The following is a 24,229-nucleotide window of genomic DNA, read 5'->3' on the forward strand; positions in this document are numbered from 1 at the left end:
TATCTGAATATAGTTCTAGATGGCCAACTTTTCCTTCTCAGCCCATTAAAGATATCCTTATATTGTCAACAGACAATATAAATGTTACAATGTTGGAAGTGTTAATGAGCCATCTGCTGTCAGCTTTTTAGATAATTATGCTGGTAGACTTTTTCTCTGTTCTTTTAAAATAATGATTTGGTAGTTTAGGGAGTACTCTCTATCTTTAAAATTCTGTAGTTTCACTGTGATGTATGCACAGGTGGATTTGTTTTCTTTATTCTTCATGAGATCCATGTCTTCAGTTTGGGAAATTCTTAGCATTAGCTCTTGAAATACTGTCATTCACTCCTCTTGGGATTTCTTTTTTTCTTTTTTGGAGACAGAGTCTCACTCTGTTGCCCAGGCTGCAGTGCAGTGGCATGATCTTGGCTCACTGCAGCCTCTGCCTCCCAGGTTCAAGCGATTCTTGTGCCTCAGCCTCCCGAGTAGCTGAGATTACAGGCATGCAGCACCACACCTGGCTAATTTTTGTGTTTTTAGTAGAGCCGGGGTTTCACCTCGTTGGCCAGGCTGGTCTCCTGGCCTCAAGTGATCTTCCCTCCTCCACCTCCCAAAGTGCTGGGATTACAGATGTGAGCCACTGCGCCCGGGCCTCTCTGGGATTTCTAAAACTTCTGTTATAGTAGGTACAGAACATCTGTCTTCAATGGATGTTAACCTGTCTTTTGTGGTTTTATCCCCTTGTTTTTTGTATCTCCTTGTAGGTGATTTCTTTATATCTGCCTTCTAATTCACTCATTCCTTCTATGTCCATTATATTGTTCAACATATCCGTCAAATTTCCTTGAGTTCTTCTTAAGTTCAGTGACTGTGTTTTTCATTTGTGTAATTTATTATTTCAATCTAATTCAGCATTTTTTTGTGATAAAATTGGCTCTTGCCTAATGTTTTTTTCTGTACGCATTTTTTTACAAATTAATGCTAATTTTAAAATCTTTTTTGAATTGTTATATTATCTCTTCTTCTTATAGTACAATTTTTCTCTTTCCTCACGTCTGCTGATTCTTTCTTTTCGCAGCTTGTTTCTTTACGCAATTTGTTACCTTTTTGAAATCATCATTAGCAATTTGCTTTTTGAGAGAGTCCTACATATTCTAGATGAGTAAATGTCCCTATAGGGTGGTTTTCAATTTACCTTTGCTAGTTTCAAGTTTTCATTGATTCCACATCAGCTTTCTTCTATTTTAAAGTTTTGGCATGTATCATTTAGGTAAGATGAATTTGGACTTCCCTCTTGTTTGTTTTAATTACTCGCAAGAGAATCTTTTTCTACCCATGGTTCTAGTTTCATTTCTGCTCACCTAAGGTTGTGTGTAGAATTTTTGTAGTCTGTGTTTCACAGGTGTATCCCTTCATGACTCACATGCATCAGATTCTAGCTTTTAAGCTATTTTGGCTTCTGTTCCTGTTTGTTGCTCTCACTTTGAATTGCTGCTTTATTCTTAGTGCCAGGGCATTTCCCTTGCCTGAGTTTGAGCTTAGCAATATTTCCTCCATTACATTTTATCTGGCATGTCCATGGATTTAGAGTAGAATAGTCTTCTCAGTCATCTTGGTCCACTATATTAATTGGAAACTTCCATTTAAGTCCTTGTGATCTAGTCCTTGTTAGGGAAATTTGAAAAATCAGGTAATGGCACTTTAAAGGCACCTTTAAGTCTTTCTTAGATATTTTTCTTTTGACCACGTAATCCTAAGATATAAAAATATTTCTTAAAGCTTCAGACTGTTAAAGGATATGGTACTGATCTCCCTCTTCTTTTTTTTCCCTTGGGCTGGAGGTTGTGTTTTGTGTTACTTGTGAATCACATGTCTAAGAAAAACAAGATAACTAATTTTTCAAATCCTTATGTCTCCGTCACATAACCTCAGAAGATCCTAGGTGCTCTAGAAATGTGACATTTCAACAGGAGAAAAAAGTTATATGCTTTTGAGTATGTTTATTATGGTGTTAACCTTTAAAAGTGAAAAAGGGGACTTAACAATAGGGACAGAGTTCAGTACATTATGTTCATTGCAATTTATTGAATTGCATTGCCGTTTAACATGCTTATAAAGATTATGTGGAGATAGATATTCCTTTTATATTGCTGTGGGCAAACAGTACAAAATTGTGTATATGCTATAGATGAAAATTGGAAGGGAATATTAAAAATAAAAATGGATGGTGGTGGTAGGATTATGGGCAGTTTTTCCTTTAAAAACAATTTCTTTCAATAATAATGTCATTCTTGCAGTCTTAATATAGGACCAATTAAATAGTATTCCTTGTCTTGCTAGATTCCAGGTAGAATGAAAAATCATAATTAAAAAAGGAGTGACAGGTCGAGGTCAAGATAGTCACCTTTATTTCCAAGGAAGCTTGATGTTAAAGTGTGTAGCTGAGGTGTGAGCCACCTCACAGCTCAGCTGGTGGGCTGCTCACTAAACCTCACATTTAGCTCCCCAGTTAAAGCAACACCCCAAACCAGAACAGGTCTCCCCCATACCCTGCCCACTTCTGCCCACAATTAGAACAGGGCCTGTCTCTGGAGAAGCAAGATTAGAACTTGTATTCTTTGCAGGTAGGCTAATAACAACTCTGTTGAACTCACCCAGCTTATTCTTCCCAAATATATTAGGTAAGTTGCTTCACTTGAAATTAGTAGAGGGCCACAGAAAGGCTAACACTTAGTGTTTGAGGTCCTACCACAAGGAAGGAGGAATCATGGGGAGTTGAGGATAAGTTCTTAATGGCTGTGTTCATTTTAGAGTAAGAATACCATATGTATATTTTGGCATTTGTTGATTAGGTCACTTGATAACGTGTAACTGCTGAAGTTTAATTTTTATTTTTGTTACGATCTTCAGTATATCCCAATTATTTTCTGCTTTTAGGCGTTTAAATGCAGAATTACAGGCAAAAACAGCTGATGTGGTTCGACAAGCTAAGGAAATAATAGTAAGTAAATGTACAATTATTAATAATTCCATATAAATGCTAGTTTTTTATCTTTTTCATTTGATATATGACATATATACAAAAAACTAGCCAAAGCATGTGTGTTCAGTTCAATGAATTATTACAAACCGAACATGAATGTATATGCACAGATATAGGAATGTGTATATGTATATGTTTTTAGTAAGCACACATTTTCTAAAAGCCACTGAAAAAGTACTTTCCATTTAGATGCTCCAGTCTTCTAAATTCTCATTATAAATTCTCATTATTAATTGATAGGATAGAGTGACTCTCCTTAGAGGAGTAGAGTCTACTTTAAAACTTTTACCAGTTCTTACCTAATTTTGATTCTTACTTTCTGTCCTTCCTGTCCCCCACAGTGGAGTTGATGGAAGCAGGGAAGGAAACCTAGGCAATATTTTTTCTTAATGCCTTATACAAATCTACAATTATTTGTTAATTTAGGAATAAGAAATGTATAATATATAACATTTCAAGTAATGTATTTTGATAATGGTTACAGATTTGTATTTTATAATTTATAAGTAGATGTTTTACTAAAAATATTTATAATTAAATTTATAATTACATTTTACTAATTTATAATTAAATGTTTTACTAAAAATATTTTTATTTCATTTTTTAGTTTTTGCCGGTGTCTGAAGAGCAGGAAAATGCTTGTACAAAAGGACCCCATGTTATAGTAGATGACGGATTCCTTACGTTTTCTGCTCAGAGAGCCCCATAAAAAGAATCTCCCCCAGGCTGGGCGCGGTGGCTCACGCCTGTAATCCCAGCACTTTGGGAGGCCGAGACAGGCGGATCACGAGGTCAGGAGATCGAGACCATCCTGGCTAACACGGTGAAACCCTGTCTCTACTAAAAAATACAAAAAACTAGCCGGGCGTGGTAGCGGGCGCCTGTAGTCCCAGCTATTCAGGAGGCTGAGGCAGGAGAATGGCATAAACCTGGGAGGTGGAGCTTGCAGTGAGGTGAGATCCGGCCACTGCACTGCAGCCTGGGTAACAGAGCCAGACTCCGTCTCAAAAAAAAAAAAAAAAATCTCCCCCTGCAAATAAAAAACAGAATAGAATACGGACAAGCTAGGAAAGGGGTTGGGGAGTGGATTCCTACCCCTGCAGAAGCGAACAATATAAGGTTTCTCATATTTAATTTTTGTTTACTCACTTTCTCTTTTTAAATTTTTTAATGTTTGTGATTACATAGTAAGTGTTTATGGGGTAAATGAGATATTTTGATACAGGAATGCATTGTATAATAATCACATCATGGAAAATGGGGTATCCATCCCCTCAACTATTTATCCTTTGTGTTACAAAAAATCCAATTATACTCTTTTAGTTAATTTAAAATGTACAATTAAATTATTTTGACTATAATAAACATGTGCTATCAAATACTAGGTACTATTCATTCTTTCTAACTATATTTTTTGTACCCATTAGCCATCCTTGTTTCCCACCCCTGCATCCCCCACTACCCTTCCCAGTCTCTGATAACCATTCTTCAACTCTCTATCTCCATATGTTAAGTTGTTTGGATTTTCAGATCCCACAAATAAGTGAGAACATGTGAAGTTTGTCTTTCTGTGCCTGGCTTATTTCACTCAATGACCTTCAGTTACATCCATGTTGTTGCAAGTGACAGGGCCTCATTGTTTGTTGTGGCTGAATAGTACTCCATTGTGTATATGTACTACATTTTAGTTATCCATTCATCTGTTCGTGGACACTTTGGTTGCTTCCAGATCTTGGCTATTGTAAACAGTGCTGCAACAAACATGGAAGTGCAGATACTTCTTTGATATATTGATTTCCCTCTTTTGGACCTATACGCAGCAGTGGGATTGTTGGATCATATGGTAACTTTAGTTTTTTGAGGAACCTCCAAACTATTTCCTTTGTGGTTGTACTAATTTACATTCCCACCCACAGTGTACCAGGGTTCCCTTTCTCTACATCCTCACCAGCACTTGTTATTGCCTGTCTTTTGGATATAAGCCATTTTATCAGAGTTGAGATGATATTGTAGTTTTGATTTGCATTTCTCTGATGATCAATGATGTTCAACACCTTTTTAATGCCTGTTTGCCATTTGTATGTTTTTCTTGAGAAATGTCTATTCACATCTTTTGCTCATTTTTAAATTGGATTATTAGTTTTTTTTCCTATAGTGTTGTTTGATCTCCTTATATTTTCTGCCTTGTATTCCCTTGTCGATGCGTAGTTTGCAAATATTTTCTCCCATTCTGTGGGCTGTCTCTTTATTGTTTCCTTCACTGTGCAGAAGCTTTTTAACTTTATTTGATCCCATTTGTCCATTTTTGCTTTGGTGATCTTTGCTTGTGGGGTATTACTCAAGAAATCTTTGTCTCCAATGTCCTGGATAGTTTCCTCAATGTTTTCTTATAGTAATTTCATTGTTTTGAGATCTTAGGTTTAAGTATTTAATCCATTTTGATTTGATATTTGTATATGGCAAGAGGTAGGGGTCTAGTCTCATTCTTCTGCATGTGGATATTCCGTTTTCCCTTTGTGTATGTTCTTGGCAACCTTGTCAAAAATGAGTTCACTGTATGTGTATGGATTTGTTTCTGGATTTTCTCTATTCTGTTCCATTGGTGTGTGTGTCTGTTTTTATGCCAGTACTCTGATGTTTTGGTTATTATAGCACCATAGTATAATTTGAAGCCAGGTAATGTGATTTCTCCAGTTTTGTTCTTTTTGCTTAGGGTAGCATTGGCTATTCTGAGTCTGTTGTGGTTCCACATAAATGTTAGGATTGTTTTTTCTATTTCTGTGAAATGTGATTGGTATTTTGCAAGGGGTTGCATTGAATCTGTAGATTGCTTTGGGTAGTATGAACATTTTAACAATATTGATTTTTCTAATCCATGAACATGGAATATTTTTCCATTTTTTTGTGTCCTCTTCAAATTCTTTCATTGATGTTTTATAGTTTTTGTTGTAGAGATCTTTTACTGCTTTGGTTATATTAACTCCTAGGTATTTTATTTGTGGCTGTTGTAAATGGGATTACTTTTTATTTCTTTTTCAGATTGTTGACATACAGAAACACTACTGATTTTTGTATGTTGATCTTTTATCCTGCAACTTTACTGAGTTTATCATTTCTAATAGTTTTTGGTGGAGTCTTTTGGTTTTTCCAAATATAAGAGCATATCATCTGCAAATGAGGATAATTGACTTCTTCCTTCTGATTTGGATGCCCTTTATTTCTTTATCTTGTCTAATTACTCTAGTTAGTACTTTCAGTCCTATGTTGAATAACGGTGGTGAAAGTAAGCCAGATCTTAAAGGAAAGACGGTCAGTTTTTCCCATTCGGTATTACACTAGCTGTGGGTCTGTCATGTATGGCTTTTATTGTATTGAGGTCTGTTCCTTTTATACCCAGTTTTTGAAGTGTGTTTACCATGAAGGGATGTTGAATTTTATCAAATGCTTTTCCAGGATCAGTTGAACTGATCATATGGTTTTTGTCCTTCATTCTGTTGATATGATGTATCACATTGATTGATTTGTGTATGCTGAACTGTCCTTGCATCCCTGGGGTAAATCCCACATGGTCATGACAAATGATCTTTTTAATATATTACTGAATTCTGTTTGTTAGTATTTTTTGAGGATTTTTACATCAATATTCATTAAAGATATTGGCACGTAGTTTTCTTTTTTTGATGTGTCTTTGGTTTTAGTATCAGGGTAATACTAGCCTCATAAAATGAGTTTGGAAGTAGTCCCTCCTCCTCCAATTATTGGAATAGTTTGAGTTGGTTTGGTATTAGTTCTTCTTTAAATGTTCAATAGAATTCACAGTGCAGCCATCAGGTCCTGGGCTTTTCTTTACTGGGAAATTTTTTTTTATTGTGGCTTCAATCTTATTACTTATTATTGTTCTGTTTAAGTTTTGGATTTCTTCATGGTTCAATCTTGGTAGGTTGTATGTATGTGTCTAGGAATTTATCTGTTTCCTCTGGATTTTCCAATTTATTGACATATAGTTGCTCATAATAGCCACTAATGAGCCTTTGAATTTCTGCATTGTCTGTTGTAATGCCTCCTTTTTAATCTCTAATTTTATTTATTTGAGTCGTCTCCCTTATTTTCTTTGTTAGTCTGTTAATTTTGCTTATCTTAAAAAAAACAAACTTTTTGTTTCATCAATCTTTTCTTCATTTCAAATTCTCTATGCTGTAATCTCAAATGCTCTAATCTTCATTTCTTTTCTTCTACTAATTTTGGGTTTGGTTTGCTTTTGCTTTTCTGGTTCTTTAAGATGCATTGCTGGCTGGATGTGGTGGCTGATGCCTGTAATCCCAGCACTTTGGGAGGCCAAGGCATGCAACTTGAACCTGGAAGTTTGAGACCAGCCTGGGCAACATGGTGAAAGTCCATCTCTAGAAAAAAATACAAATTAGTCAGATGTGGTGGTGCACGCCTGTAGTTCCAACTACTTGCGGGGCTGAGGAGGGAGGATGGTTGAGCCCAGGAAGGTCCAGTCGGTAGTGAGCCATGATCATGCCACTGAACTACAGCCTGGGCATCAGAGTTTCTCTCTGTCTCAAACTAACAAACAAACAAACAAACAAACAAACAAAAAGGGAAGAAAAGATGCATTGCTAAGTCATTTATTTGAAGGTTTTGTTCTTTTTTGTTGTAGGCACTTACAGCTGCATAAATTTCCCTCTTAGTACTGCTTTCACTATATCCCATAGATCTTGGCATGTTGTGTTTTCATTATCATTTGTTTCAAGAAATTTCTCAATTTCCTTCTTATTTTCTTCATTTACCCACTGGTAATTTAGGTGCATGTTATCTAATTTCTGTGTCTTTGTATAGTTTCCAAAGTTCTGGTTATTAACGTCTAGTTTTATTCCATGTGGTCAGAGAAGATGCTTGATATTATTTCAGTTTTTAAAATATTTTACAGCTTGTTTTGTGACCTAACATATGGTCTGTACTTGAGAATGATATTCATGCTGAGGAGAATAATGTGTATCTGTAGCCTTTGGATGAAATGTTCTGTAAATGTCTATTGGGCCCGCTTGTTCTGTAGTGCAGATTAAGTCTGATGTTTGTTGAGTTTCTTTCTGGGAAATCTGTCCAGTGGCAAAAGTGGGTGCTGAAGTCTCCAGCTATTATTGTGTTGCGGTCTAGCTCTCTCTTTAACTCAAATAATATTTGCTTTATGTACCTGGGTGCTCCAGTGTTGTGTGCATATATATACAATCATTATATCCTGTTGCTGGATTGACCTGTTTAGCATTATATAATGACCTTCTTTGTCTCTTCTTACAGTTTTTGTTTTGAAATCTATTTTGTCTAAGTATAGGTTCTCCTGCTTTTTTTTTCTTTTTGGTGTAGAATATCTTTTTCTACCCTTTTTATTTTCAGTCTATATATATCTTTATAAGTGAAGTATGTTTCTTGTAAGCAACAGATCATGGGGTCTTGTTTTATCATCCATTAAACCAGTCCGTCTTTTGATTGATGAGTTTAGTCCGTTTACATTCAATGTTATTACTGATAAGGGCCTTAATCCTGCCATTTCATTATTTGTTTTCCAGTTGTCTTGTGGTATTCCTTCCTGTCTTCCTTTTATTGAAAGTGATTTTCTCTTGTGGTATAATTTAATTTCCTGATTTTTATTTTTTGTGTGGTCATTGTATGTTTTTTTGACTTGAGGTTACTGTGAGGCTTGCAAATACTATCTTATAACCCATTATTTAAAGCTGATGACAACTTGACACTGATTGCATAAACAAACATGCAAAAAGAAAACTAATACAAGCTCTACACTTTTATCTCCCTAGTTTTTAACTCGTTACTGTTTCTGTCTTATTGTATTGTCTATGTCTTAAAAAGTTGTTGTAGTTATTATTTTTAATTGGTTCATCATTTAGTCTTTCTACTTAAGAGTAGTTTACACTCAATTACAGTGTTATAATATTCTGTGTTTTTCTGTATGTTTACTATGACCAGTGAGTTTTGTACCTTCAGATGATTTCTTCTTGCTCATTAGCATCCTTTTCTTTTAGATTAAAGAACTACCTTTAGCATTTCTTGTGGGAAGGTCTAATGTTGATGGAATGCCTCAGCTTTTGTTTTTCTGGGAAGATCTGTTATTCTCTTTAATGTTTGAAGGATATTTTTGCTGGATATACTATTCTAAGGTAAAAGATTTTTTTTTCTTCAGCCCTTTAAATATGTCATGCCACTCTTTCCTGGTCTGTATGTTTTCCACTGAGAAGTCTGCTGCTAGATGTATTGGAAGTTTGTATGTTGTTTGTTTCTTTTCTTTTGCTGTTTTTAGGATCCTTTCTTTATCCTTGACCTTTGGGAGTTTGATTATTAAATGCCTTGAGGTAGTCTTTTTTGTGTTAAATCTGCTTGGTGTTCTATAATCTTCTTTTATTTGAACATTGATAACTTTCTCTAGGTTTGGGAAGTTCTCTGATACTTTCCCTTCAAATAAACTTTCTACCTTTATCTCTCTTTCTGCCTCTTCTTTAAGACCAATAACTCTTACATTTGTCCCTTTGAACCTATTTTCTAGATGTTGTAGGCATGCTTCATTCTTTTTTCTTTTGTCTCCTCTGTATTTTCAAATAGCATGTCTTCAGGATGACTAATTCTTCTGCTTGATTGGTTCTGCTATTAAGAGACTCTGATGCAGTCTGCAGTATGTCAGTTGCATTTTTAACTCCAGAATTTCTGCTTGGTTCTTTTTAATTATTTCAATCTCTTTGTTAAATTTATCTGATAGAATTTTGAACTCCTTTTCCATTATTTGAGATTCTTTGAGCTTTCTCAAAACAGCTATTTTGAATTCGCTGTCTGAAAAGTCACATGTCTCTGTTTTTCCAGGATTGGTCACTGGTATCTTATTTAGTTCATTTGGCAAAGCCATGTTTTCCTGGATAATCTTGATGCTTGTAGATGTTTGTCAGTGTGTAGGCATTGAAGAGTTAAGTATTGTACTCTTCACAGTCTGGGCTTATTTGTGCCAGTTTTTCTTGAGAAGGCTTTCCAGTTATTTAAAGGGACTTGGGTCCCCTGCCCAATATCACTAGGGTTCTTGCTGACTCATAGAGGTCTTGGTGGTCTTGGATAAGATCCGGAAGAATTCTCTGGGTTACCAGACAGAGACTCTTTCTCTTCCTTTATTTTCTCCCAGACAAACGGAGTCTCTTTCTGTCTGTGCTGAGCTGTCTGAAACTAGGGGTGTGGTGATGCAAGCACCCCTGTACCCAGCACCACTGGGATTGTGCTGGGTCAAACCTGAAGCCAGAACAGCACTGGATCTTGCCCACAACCTGCTATAAACACTACCTGGCTACCACCTATATTCACTCACGGCCCTAGAGCTCTACAATCAGCAGGTGATGAAGCCAGCCAGGTTTGTGTCCTTTCCTTCAGGGTGGCGAGTTCCCCAGGCCCTGGGTGGGTCCAGAGATGCTGTCTAGTAGTCAGAGATTAAAGTTAGAAATCTTAGGAATTTATCTGGTGCTCTAGTGTTCTGTGGCTAAGCTGGCACTTAGACTACAACATAAAGTCCTTCACGCTCGCCCCTCCCCTTTCCACAGGCAGAAGAGCCTCTCCTTGCGGTCACCACCACCACCAGTCCATAGCGGGGTTTTGCCAGGCCACTGCTAGTGTTCACTTAAAGCTCAAGGGCTTTTCAGTCAGGTTGTGGTGAATATTGCCAGGCCTGGGACTCATCCTTCAAGGGAATGGGCTCCCCTCTGGCCCTGGGCAAGTCTAGAAATGCTGTCTAAGAGTCAAATCCTGGAATCAGGGACCCCAAGAGTCCACTTGGTGCTCTGCCCTGCTGTGGCTGTGCTGGTACTTAAGGTGCAAGACAAAGGTCCCTTTACTTTTCCCTCTGTTTCACAAGCAGAAGGAGTCTTTCACTGTAGCCACTATAACTGGGAATGTGCTGGGCCACCCCTGAAGTCAGTATGTCTCAGAGCCCAAGGGCCATGGCTTACTATTAACACCTTGGTATTACTGCTGGTTATTTGAGGCCCAAGGTCCCTTTAGTCAGCAGGTGATGAACGCTGTCAGAACTAGGTCCTTCCCTTCAAGGCAGCAGGTTCCCTCTTGGCCCAGGATGTGTCTAGAAATGTCATTCAGGAGCTAGGGCTTGTAATGGTGGCTGTGTGACTCTGCCTGGCACCCCACTGGATGCCTTCCATGGCCAAGGTGGTATCCAAGATGCAAGATAACGTCCTCTTTACTCTTTCCTCTCCTCTCCTTAAACAGAAGGAAGGAGACACTTTTGTTGTTGCGAATTGCACTGCCTGGTGTTGGGGAAGGCATGGTGGAAGCAATCCTTTAGTGACCCGGTTGGTGTTTCCCTAGGTCACAGTTGGTGTCTCCCTATGTGCCACCCTAGTCCTCTGGCTCTGAGCTGAGCCCAGCACTAGGGTTTGCCTAGAAATTGGAGTCATTGTATCCTAGACTGCCTTCAAGTTTACCTAGCACCCCAGAGCACTTTGGCCAGTGGTGGTGACTTGCTGACAAACTGGAGTTCTGACCCACGGGATGGGCGATTTTCCTCTGGATATAGCTAGTCCAAATGCTTCCTCCATGCATGGGTACTGTCTCAGCCCCACACGACTTTGCTCTCCACTCTGACAGGGCAGCACTGAGTTCAGTGTACAGTCCCCCATTCACTGTGCTGTCCCTCCCCCAAGTGCACAGACTCTTCAGGCTGCACAGTCACTGCAGGAGTGAGTCAGGGAGGGGTGGTATCAGCGATTTAAGTCTCTCCAACCGTCTTCAATGACTCTTTCAATGATATGAAGTTAAAACCAGGTACTGTGATTGCTCACCTGATTTTTAGCTCTCATGATGATGTTTTTATGTGCAGGTAGTTGTTAAAATTTGGTGTTCCTGCAGAGGGTATGAATAGTGTAGGCTTCTATTCCACCATCTTGCCTTACTTTAATTTCTTGATGTGTCTTTGTCAAAAGCTTTTACTCCTGATACTTCACTTTTAGCATCTTCACAGCCTTCTCAACATTGAAGTTTTTCCTGATTTGCGACAAATTTTTCTACCCATTAAGTGAATTTTTTAAAAAATGTCTTATGCCTACTTCTAATTTCTGTTGTATGCTGTGTAAGTTGAAAGACTCTAAAGGGATGGGGAAGCCGGAATTAGAAATATTATGTAAAGGCCTTGATATTCTTACATTTTCCCCTTAGGATGGAATTTTTTAACCCATAACAAATGAAAGGTGCAACTAGTGTTATAGACCTTATCTTCATACTATAGCATTTAGAATTCTGTGCCTTTATGTTATGGAAACCCAGGACAGTTATGAAATGATGAATGTTCAGAGAGGCACTTGAGTATATCTTAGTGGTTTGGTTTTTTTTCTGTATGATATATGACCTTTCTCTACTCATTTAAGAGAGATCGCCAAGAAGTACGATCTAGGCCTGTTTCAAAACAAATGAAATCATGTGATGATGAAGATGATTACAGTTTAAGGTAAGTAACTTAAATTCTCAAGCACCTTCTTTTAAATTGATGTACATGGATCTTTAACTATGTAAGATCTTTTTGCATGCAAACATTGAAAATTCTATAATTTTAAGAATAATGTATATATAGGGGGCTTATACCAATCCGACACAGTGGAAGCCCTTTATCTCATGTAATTTTCAAAATATTATTTTGAAATGTATATTCTTGTCCTCATTTTAAAAACTTTAGAGAGGAAACAGGAAAAAGTATATAATTGATGTGAATAAAACTATGAAATCATATTGTAGCAGACACAATGATGATCACCAAACATTCCAGGTCTCTTATAGTTGTCAGTGGGCTATGAATAGAAGTTTAGTTAATCTTTTCCAAGCCAAAACAGACAAGAATTGGTGTGTGAACCTCCAGCTGACTTTCTAGCCATGAAGATGAGTAAAATTCCAATTGGTAAAATCTCCTAGCCTGGTCTCTGGGTGACCATGTGTGGAACATGTAGAAAAAAGGGTCCTTCTTCCTCACTATGGCTGCATTGAATGGGTTAAGCCGCTGGAATTTTTAGGTTACTAGCCTGCTTATCTTTGCTAATGTTGAAATTGGTATTGGGAATGGAATGCTGCATAACAAAAACTCAGAAGTGTGGCATTACCTTAGCAGTTAGGTGGGAACCAGCAAGGAAACTGATATTGGAGGCTGAAAAGATAAAGGATGAATGTTATGTAGTGGCAATGAATTTAGTAAAACTGTCATCTGTGGTAAATTGGGAGGCACAACAGGTGTCTAATGAACTTGTTCTCTGGGGAAAGAGGCTGAAACACAATATTGGCAGTATGTGCTCTTTTTTTTTTTTTTTTTTGAGACGGAGCCTCGCTCTGTCGCCTAGGCTGGAGTGCAGTGGCCCGATCTTGGCTCACTGCAAGCTCCGCCTCCCGGGTTCACGCCATTCTCCTGCCTCAGCCTCCCGAGTAGCTGGGACTACAGGCGCCCGCCACCGCGTCCGGCTAATTTTTTTTTGTATTTTTAGTAGAGATGGGGTTTCACCGTGTTCGCCAGGATGGTCTCAATCTCCTGACCTCGTGATCCGCCCTCCTCGGCCTCCCAAAGTGCTGGGATTACAGGTGTGAGCCACCGTGCCCGGCCTCAGTATGTGCTCTTGAAGAGACAAGTTTGGGATAGATTTGGCTGATTTGCAAGCAGAAATAAAAGGGAATACCTGATTATCTAATTCAGATAATTTAATTAGATAATCTAATTATCTAATTCAGATAATCTAATTTTTGTATGTGGTATAGGAGTCAACCCCCATTCTTTTGCACATGGATAGCCATTTGTCTCAGCATTATTTGTTGAGAAGACTATTCTTTCCCCATTGAATGTTCTTAGCACTCTTGTCAAAAATCTGTTGACTGTAGACATATGGTTTTATTTTTGGACTTTCATATCTGTTCCATTGATCTATATAGCTGTCATTATGCCATTAGCACACTCTTGATTACCCTTGTTGTAATTGTCAAGTTGTGGAGTAAACTGGTTTTAGACCTCAAGAATTACAAGATAAAATTGAGAAAATCTATAAGGAACAAAAGCCTATCAAAATTCAACCTTGAGGCAAATATCAGACTAAACATGTGGACTTTATGACTATTGATAAAATTTTCCAGTGGATTAAGGCTTCTCAGGGCAAGAATCAGATTAAATGGCACATAGTGAAACTTTTCATTTGGGTAAAATGACCCATGGCAAAGACCTAACTAAAGTTAAAGTCTCTCCTTAGAAGCTTGACACTGTTTAACCCATTTTTAAATTGAGAAAGAGAGGTCAGGTGAAGAAATAAAGAATTAGTCTTGGAAAGAATTGTAGGTGATGTAATGGCATGTAGAACTGACTGAAATTAAATAGGGAAGAAACCCACTAGTTTGGGGGAAAGTTTTATCAGCAAAGAAACTCTAGGAATGGACTAAAATTATTTGTGGCTTTTAAAATATTAAAACAGCTATGGGTACCCCACCTCCCAGTATTCTAAGATCAAGAAGCAGGCTGTAAGAGGTGCACAGCCCTACAGGGTTTAGAGACAAAAGAAAAGTTTATTCCTACATGGCAGTATATTTGGCTCATGTGAAATATTGGGATATTATTCATGTATTCAAAAATAATTATTGCATACAATCCAGTATTTCCTTTCCTAGATATTTACCCAAGAGAAATATAAACATATATCCATGAAAAAACCTGCATGTGAATTTTTAGATCAGTTTTATTCATAATTACCAAAACCTGGAAATAATTCAAATATTTATCAAATGGTGGCTGGATGAACAAATTATGGTATATCCATGCAGTGGAATACTACTTGGCAATAAAAAGCCATGAACTACTAGTAGAATAACAACATATTTGCTAAGTGAAAGAAGCCAGGCTAAAAAACATATATAATCTATGTTTCCACTTATTTGATGCTCTGGAAAAGGCAGAGCTTTAGGGACAGAAATCAAGATGGTTGTCTGGGGCTTGAGTAGGGGTTAGGGGACTACCAAGGAACACAAGGGAACTTTTTGAGATGATGGAAATATTCTCTGTCTTGTGGTTGTGGTGGTTATGTGACAATATATGTTTGCTAAAACATATTGAACTGTATATGTAAAAAGAGTATATTGTATGATATATCAATTATATCTCAAACCTGAAAAAAATAATTTTTGAACACTGTTAGTGCCAGGTCTAGCTACTGGTATTACAGTGGTGAGTAAACAGACCTGATCTTGTTTCCAAGAAGTTAATATGTGTTGCTTTTGAGTATTTTTTAAGTACCTCAATTACACATTTTTGTATTTTGATATACATATGTATGCATACATATAACATGAAACCACTTTATTAGCTGTAATACTCTGATATTCTGTAAAAAAAGATATTTAAGTTATCAAAATTCCAAAATTTGGATTATACATAAGATTTAACATGGTGTTTATCCAGTAAACTGAAGAACTGAAATGATACTAACAACAGATGATGTTGTGATGATAACGCTCTGTTTATCTATCAGTTTTTTTTAATGCTACTGTTTGAACAGATGGCTTTTACCATGTAAAACATGGCATTTGGTGATCAGTTGGGAATTGCTGAATATGGGAAATAATTCTGTAAAGAAACCATTCATTTCAGGTTGGAACAATGATATTCCACCTAAATAAGGAAGAATATATTTAAATAGGTCTTCAACACCCAGGATGACTCTGTCAAAAACTGTGATGGGAAACCAGAGTTTAATCTCCTAATAACGTAGTATACATATCCTCCAGTCTGCTTGAAGCATGGTTTACCATACAGTCATTTCCATCATATTACAAACATTTCATGGAGTTAAACAAAAGTAAGAATACCATATTATAGCTTATTTTTGATGGAAATACACTAGCAAAGTAATATCATTGCAAAATCTGATGGAGACAGATAACCCTTAAATGTCTTTTGACTGATATGTACGCATGTGTGTTGGGGAATGGAATGAGAGGTACAGAAAATGTACTAAAGAAATGACAAACATTAATTTAAAATGAGGAAGATTAAAGAGGACACTTAAAATTTGTATAATATTTGGAAACATTTTCATGTCATTTGTGAGAATGATTTAGTTTCTGTAATTTTTAACATATTTTGAAAGCCTTTTTTTTCTTCCCAGAGGTATTTCTAATAGTTAAGAGGTTTATTTATCTAAGTGTATCTTTGTATTTAATACTGAAAAAACTTATGCATGGCTAGCTCAGTGGGAGGCATCTGATGGAAAATAATTTTAGTTGTATGTCCTCTCCAATGGTTAGGACTTCTCAGGGGATATGACGGAGTTTTTTCATAGCAATAATGGATGCTAACATGGTATGTTTTCAGAGATGTAAATACAATGCCCAAGACAATGTGTTAGGCAAACTTTTTCTGTAAAGGGGCAGATAGCAAATATTTTTAGATTTGTGGGCTAGTCTGTGTTGTACCTACTTAACTTTAAGGTTGTAGTGTGAAAACAGCCATAGATCAGACATAAATGAATGAGTGGGTGGATTCAGCCTGTGGGCCATAGTTTGCAGACTTCCATAAACACTCCTTGTTTTTTTGTTGTTGTCGTTTGAGACAGAGTTTCGCTCTGGAGTGCAGTGGCGCAATCTCGGCTCACTGAAAGCTCCACCTCCTGGGTTCATGCCATTCTCCTTCCTCAGCCTCCCAAGTAGCTGGGACTACAGGTGCCCGCCACCACGCCTGGCTGATTTTTTGTGTTTTTAGTAGAGACGGGGTTTCACTGTGTTAGCCAGGATGGTCTCGATCTCCTGACCTTGTGATCCGCCCGCCTTGGCCTCCCAAAGTGCTGGGATTACAGGTGTGAGCCACTGCGCCCGGCCGACACTCCTTGTTTTAAACTACAAATATATTTGGAAAACCTTGTGTATAAAAATAAATTGCATTTTAGATGTGTTTATTCATGCACTCAACAAATACTTAAGCCAGTAGTAGTACCTGGCATATAACCTTTATATTGACTAGGCATAGAATATTGAACAAGGCAGACATGATTTCTGCCCTCATAGAGTTCACAGTATAATGAGGAAAACAGGCACTGACCAAGTGTTTTAAGTGGATTAAAAGAATGATAACATTGAGTGGGCTCATAATAAAAAGCCCTGTGGTGAATCGTTTGTAAAATGGGTAATTGCTGTGGATAGCCCACAATTACTCTTGATGATTTCCATTCATTAAAATTTTTGCTAGTTTCCTACTAGAATATTGGCATTATAGTGTATCTTCTTAAAGGTGAATTATGTAACCAAAGCATTTTTCTTGTTTATGGTACTCATTCAGAAAAAATTAACATGTGGATAACTACAATTATAGCAAAGATTATTTGATAGTTGAATAGTTTCCCTTTCAAATACAATTGTTGAATATCATTGTCTCAGCTCAATGTCATCTATTATTAATGTATAATGTTTATTTTTGGTCTGTAGAGGTGTATTACCATCTGAAGGGATAGTTCATCTTCATTCAGAAACTAAGGTATGAAACTAAACTTTCTCTGAATACAATTATATTCTGTAGAACTTAGGTTTTTTTAGACTTTTCTTAGACAAAGCAGAGAAGGGGTATGACTCAACAGAAACAATATAAACCTTGATACTCAGAGGGATGCATTTATGAAATGTCACTCATATAATAAATGGAATCCTTTGTTGTCTCATAATTTCACTGAATAATTTGGAGGTACAGTGGAAAAAATTCTAGGTGAAATGACTTTGTAAACTGAGGCTTATTTTTTTTTTCTGAAGCTTACATCTAGTAGAGCGAAGACCTGAAAAAGAATGATACTCATATGCAAAGAAGGTGATTTGAAAAGTTTGTTCGTTCATTTAAATATTTATAGTGTAGAGATCACTCTTCTAGGTGTAGAACATACTGGGATCTATGTTTCCCATCCATGGAGACCTAAGCCAAGGGAACTATATACCTGAAGGCCACGGAAGGCCTGCCTGGGGAATAATTGGTTCCTGAGGAGAACTAAATTCTGTGAGTCAGAATGTCCAGATTTATTCACGACAGTCCACTGGCTAGCTGAATACCATTGAATCTTTAGGACTCATTTTCCTTATCCTTGAATTTCTTGGTTTTGGTATTATCTAGGTCTTTTCCAGCTATACAGTTGTGATATTCTTGAAAAGACATTTTTGGTAATTCCATCAAAATAGCAGTTTTTCTGTGTAGCAAAATAGCAATTCTATGTGTTACAGAATTGCTTTCTTTGGCAAATAATTAGACTCTAATTAATCAATACTTTCAATTCTTTTAATGTAGCCAAAGACCAAAAACATTGATCCTGTAAACAAGGTTCAAAACAAATTACACTCTGCAAATAAAGGAAGGAAAACAAATTCAAGGTATAGTATAGTTTTCAAAGTATTTCTTTTTTTTTAGTTGTATAATTCACAATACCATCATTCTTAATTTTTAAGCTCTGTTTGTTTTTCCAGATCTTTTTATACCCTAAACATTAAGTTACCCTGCATATATCTTATCCATATTCAGTAATTTAGAACATTTTCTACTCAGAAATGTTTTGCAGCAGTTAACAAATACTTTATATTGTTCTCAAGAAAAATTCTAAATCTAAAATTTTTATAAATGTTATTTCTAGTGATTTATTCTCTTAGAACTGTGACTGCAACTGAGGTTTGTTTTGTTTTGTTTTGTTTTTTGATCGCTGCCTAGTTCTCTCAAATAGGCTCAATAGTTTAGTTTTTGAGTATTTGACAAAGTGCATACATTATTTTGTCTATTGAGCTACAGAATTATTTGCCATGCTCTAAATAGGACTATAATATAATTATAATTTACATTTTATTGTTTTTGGTGAGAAAGAATTCAAGACAGTTCTTAGTATTATAGGCATAAAAAGGGACCCAAGATGCTCCCTAGGATAGGATGCTTTCTAGAAAAGGTGGAGGATTGAGTTGCACCAACCATCTTCAGTCAGTTATTACATTTAGATGTCTATTACTTACCCAAACTGATCACTGCATTGTAATTTTGGAAAAATCTTTGTTCATTTTTGTGTCTTTTAATTGTTTAAATAACTTTTTTGTTTTTGGTTTTTTTAAATAAAAGGGATGGAAAAAATAGAGTAAAGTGATAAGGAACAGAAAATAACTATACAATAGATTGAAGAAAAGAACTTATAGGCCACATACATGCATACATAACTGGAAAGGGTTACCTTTTCAGACTTCACATTTTTTTTTTTTAAAGTTGATTTTTCAAATAGAATTCCAAAGACCAAGACCTACTATTTGATAGCACAATAGGGTGACCATAGCCAATAATAACTTAATTGTATTTTTAAAATAACTTAAAGAGTGTATTTAGATTGTTTGTAATTCAAGCAATAAATGCTTGAGGGGATGGATACCCCCTTCTTCATAATGTGCTCATTTCACATTGCATTCCTGTATCAAAACATCTCATAAATATGTACACCTACTGTGTACCCACAAAAAATTAAAATGAAAAGAAAAGAATTCTAAAGCATTTGCTTATGTTTTAAAAGTGAATTTGGCTTTCAGAACCATAAATTTGTTGATGTGTCAATGAATTAGGCCTGGCCCATTCCTCAGTGCCTTTAGAAATGAGTTTTATTTTGTCGGTCTTCTCCATTTCATTAAAAAAAAATCAAATCCAACTTTTTGGTTAATATTGATCATGGTAAGAATGTGTTTCTTTGGGTGGAAAAAAATGTTGTTTGATTGAGCTATTAGCTCTTCACTCTGTAATTTTTTCTCAGGAGGTATTTTTCTTTGCTGTTTGCAGAATTATGGCCAGGGTGATGTCAGTTTATACAGTTTTTCTCCAGAGGCATGTAAATTTCAAAGCCACAGGCTGGATTTGACCTAGGAGGCCAAGTGCAGTACTCTTAGTTTTGGTATTCCCTTATATGGAGGCAAAGTCTAGACCATCTGGCCTCATAAAGCCTTCTCTAGCTCTGTGGTCATGTGATTCATAAAGACCAAAAATCTGCTAAGTCTCTTGTAATATAGTCCTTGAAAGTATCATATGTAGATTTCATCATAAATTTGAAATGTGTAATAGTAGTCTCTTGTAATATAAACCTTAATATAAATTACAGATTTCATCATAAATTTAAATTTATAATAATTTTGATCTGCTTATTTGGGTAAAAGGCATATATCCTTTCTACCTTTCTATTTTGTTCACATATACGTATATACATACATATGTATTTAATTTTTATTTTTTAGTGTTAAATTGAAATACTCCGATGTCCAAACTGCCGACGATGTTGCCATTCCAGAGGATTTCTCAGACTTTTCCCTTGCAAAAACAATTAGCAAAATTGAAGGGCAACTGGAGGAAGAAGGCTTACCTGAATATACAGATGATATTTTTTCTGGTGTTAGTAATGACATTGGAACAGGTAGATTTTCTTTTGTTTCTTATTTTTATCTTTATAGCACAGTTACTTAGAAGAGGAAGTCTTGGGGAACTATTTCTTACATTAAAAAAAAACGTATTGTGATGTCTTGGTTTGTTTCAGTATAATCTAGTAGGATGTGGTGGAGGGAGGAATGAATGGGATTATAGATGAAATAAAACTGGCCATGAGTCAGTCATTGTTAAAGATAGGCAGTGGGTAAATGGGGTTCATTGAACTTGCCTACTTTTATGTTTCATATTTTCCATTATAAAAAGTAAAAATAAAAAAGACTGTATTTACTGGTTTGATTGAATACATTTCAACTTAAGTTAAAATACCCATCGCTTATTGTTACAATATTTAAAAAGTTTTTCTGAATTTTTTCATTTACTGTTACTATATTTTATTTATTGCGTGTTAAATCAACACATGCAAAAGGACAAATGAATTGACATTGCATCAGGTAAAATAAATGAATTTTCTAATGTATATAATTTTTCTTATTAACTCATTCTTTGCGTATCACTAGAATAATACTAAATTTCAATCAGCTAAAAACATTACTAAATTTATGAGGAGCCTCCTATGCTATTGAAGCAAAAAAGTAAGACAATTGAGTATATATGAACTAGTTACTGCCGAACTATAATACAATTAATTGTGACTACAGGCAGGCCACTTAGCCCCTCTGTAATAGCAGTTTATTCATTTGAAAATTTAGCAGTTTGTATTAGATGATCATAAAGTTTATGTATTAGTCTGTTCCTGCACTGCTATAAAGAAATACCTAAGACTGTGTAATTTATAAAGAAAAGGTTTAATTGGCTCATGGTACTGTAGGCTGTACAGGAAGCATAGCAGTTTCTGCTTCTGGGGAGGCCACAGGAAACTTCCAATCATGGTGGAAGGCAAACAGGGAGTGAGACACCTCACACGGTGGGATCACGAACAAGAGATAGAGGGGGGAGGTGCTACATGTTTTTAAACAACCAGATTTCATGAGAAGTCACTATTATGAGGACAGTACCAAAAGGGATGATACTAAACCATTTATGAGAAATCACCCCCATGATCCATTCACCTCCTACCAGGCCCCACCTCCAACACGGGTTTACAATTCAACATGAGATTTGGGTGGGGACACAGATCCAAACCATATCAGTTTATCTTTAAAATTATTTGATTCTGTGAGAAATCATAATTTATATATGTAATAATTATTGTGTTATATACTAGTCATAAGTAGGGAGCAATTTTCTTCTGCACTTACTATATTTACTGACCGAATCAAGCTTTCTAGGGCTAGTTATGGTAAGGAAATGTAAGTGGAGCAGTAAGTTGCCTTTAGGTCTCTCTAAGATGCTTTTGAGGATGTGATACCCAGGTGTTGATTGTTCCTCGGTAGAGGAACATGGTCCCAGGTCCCATGGCCCTGTTAGAACTGCCTCCCTGTGTTCCCTTTTTAGTATCACTGGTCCAGGTATCTTCTTCTTTGGGAGAATTTTCTCTTATTTCAGGTGATTGCTTGGAATGGTTTGGTTATGTGTGGGAGAAAAAGATCAAGAAGTAGTTTGGGAGCACAGATTACTTTGTAAGATTAAAGCTAAGGTCGAGTGGGGAGCAGAGTTTAGTACTGTGGGCCTCCAGACATGGGAGCACTCTGCTCCTTGGGTTAGAGTTGAGGTAGAGTTACTAAGGTTAGAGTTAGGGAGAAAAAGAAATGGGAAAAGTCATGCTTTCCTATTTTTTCTTCCTTCTTTCCCTCAGAGGCCAACTACTGTCAACTTCACACTTTTTAATTTGTCATTTCCCTCTATTCCCTGCTCACCTGGAGTTATATGGTAGGAGAGTTGAGGCCAAAGAGACCTAGGTAGAGTTAGAGCCAACCCATAATTCATCAGCTTGATGATAACACTGAGGGCACTTAAAAAAGCCAGAAGTGTGTATGGAGATGTTTTATGCTGTGCACATCACATGTGTATGGCTTAGTGGATTTGTCCTAATGACTTCTCAGAGCAGTTCCAAGTGTTTCCTCAAGATAAATTTCATGATTGTTTTATAATATTCCTACTATGCCATTTTGAACAAATGACTGAATGACTTATGAGTGAGTTCTTAATTCAGTTTTCACTTTATTTACTTTACGGGCCTACAAACTTCAAAGATTTACTGCTGATATTATTGAATAATGAACTTTTGCTGGCAGTAAAATACCAAACATAGATCTTGAAGGTTTGTGGGAGAAAGCTTAGACAGTAAGGTATTAGTGTATTTCTTTGCTTCAAAGACACATATATTACATTTTAACTGCTCAGAAATTGGCATCTGCATTACAGTCAGTGGCATTTTGTAATCACAATGACTAGATTGAAGCTGAGTTTTGCTAGAGAAGATTTATGTTTGTTTCTACCAAACACTCAGGGACATTATTGACCTGAGAACACTTTAAATTCTCTGATGTAGTTTGGACCACCCTGGTGAGTGTGAATTTAGTCTGCAAACTTATGTGAATACTACCTGTGATTTCTTTCTGTTGACTGGATTTATTCGTCATTGACCTTTTCATTAGGACTGTTTAGTACCTATAGTGCCCCCTAAGAGATATCTCCTATTTGACTCCCCATCTTGAGTATTTTCTTCTTTATAAAGTAATGGCCTGTCTTACAATTGATGTCATCTTAGATTCAGCAAAAGACAGTAAATATAATTATTTAAATTCACAGAAGCACAGATCAGATTTTTAAAGGCCAAACTCCGTGTTATGCAGGAGGAATTGGATAATGTTGTATGTGAATGCAATAAAAAGGTAAGCTTTAAAAACCTCTTAAAAGGCTGCAATATTCAAAGACATTTTAGGAGCAATTTCCATTACATTTTGAATAACTTTATTTAGATATAAATCATAGTTAAATTTTGAAATCAAAAATTGTATATAAGTACTGAACTTTATTCTGATATGTTGAATTTTCACAGAGCTGAAATATCTTACATTTTTGTTATAATTAGTATTCTCTATATTAGTCTTACAAGTGTAGTGTAAGCTATTAAATGCAAATAAAACATTTGACTCCATTTTTGAAGGTAAAAATAGACTGTAATTTGTTTTTCATGAAATGTGTATAAATGTCAAAGAACATATGAAACTTCTTTTTCTCTGCTTTGTTTTGATAACAAATCTTACATATTTTTTCACATAATCTGTAATTTCATAACTGTAGGAGGATGAAATTCAGAATTTAAAGTCTCAAGTAAAAAAATTTGAAGAAGATTTTATGAGACAGCAGCGAACAATTAATATGCAGCAGTCTCAAGTAGAAAAATATAAGACTCTTTTCGAAGAAGCAAACAAAAAGTGTGATGGATTACAGCAGCAGTTGTCTTCAGTAGAAAGGGTAATTATTTTAGTATTTTTCCTAACTTAATGCCAAAAATACAATAAAATTATTAAGGTTACACATTTGTATAGATGCCATTTTGACATTTCAGTTATTTTATTAGTATTTACTGAAAACTCTTTCCCCTGCCATAGAATATTTTTTAACAACTGTTTTGAGATGTAATGTAATTCACCCTTTTAAAGTATACAATTCAGTGGCTTTTGGTGTATTCATAGAATTGTGCAACTATCACCACAACCATTTTCATAATCCCTAAAGAACACTTCATACCCTTTAGCCACCCCACCCTGACCCTGCTCCCCTCAATCCCTTACAGCCCTAGGCAACCACTAATCTATTTTATG

The 24,229-nt window shown here is 36.1% G+C and overlaps 1 protein-coding gene across 5 annotated transcripts in view; it reads left to right on the plus strand.

Annotated features, from left to right (window-relative positions):
• Positions 1 to 24,229, plus strand: part of TEX9 (testis expressed 9) — a 205,589-nt gene that overhangs the window by 143,675 nt on the left and 37,685 nt on the right. For 3 of the 5 annotated variants that reach the window (XM_065547955.2, XM_065547954.1, XM_005559629.4), the window contains 7 exons: positions 2,920 to 2,983; positions 12,448 to 12,527; positions 17,513 to 17,561; positions 18,354 to 18,436; positions 20,312 to 20,487; positions 23,211 to 23,293; positions 23,706 to 23,879. In XM_065547955.2, the coding sequence (XP_065404027.1) occupies positions 12,490 to 12,527; positions 17,513 to 17,561; positions 18,354 to 18,436; positions 20,312 to 20,487; positions 23,211 to 23,293; positions 23,706 to 23,879 (603 nt within the window). In that variant the 5' untranslated portion in view covers positions 2,920 to 2,983; positions 12,448 to 12,489. The remainder of the gene's footprint in view (positions 1 to 2,919; positions 2,984 to 12,447; positions 12,528 to 17,512; positions 17,562 to 18,353; positions 18,437 to 20,311; positions 20,488 to 23,210; positions 23,294 to 23,705; positions 23,880 to 24,229) is intronic. The other 2 variants (XM_065547956.1, XM_045395501.2) reach the window with 1 other exon arrangement.

Source organism: Macaca fascicularis, chromosome 7 (genome assembly GCF_037993035.2).
Source record: "Macaca fascicularis isolate 582-1 chromosome 7, T2T-MFA8v1.1".
Lineage (NCBI taxonomy): Eukaryota > Metazoa > Chordata > Mammalia > Primates > Cercopithecidae > Macaca > Macaca fascicularis.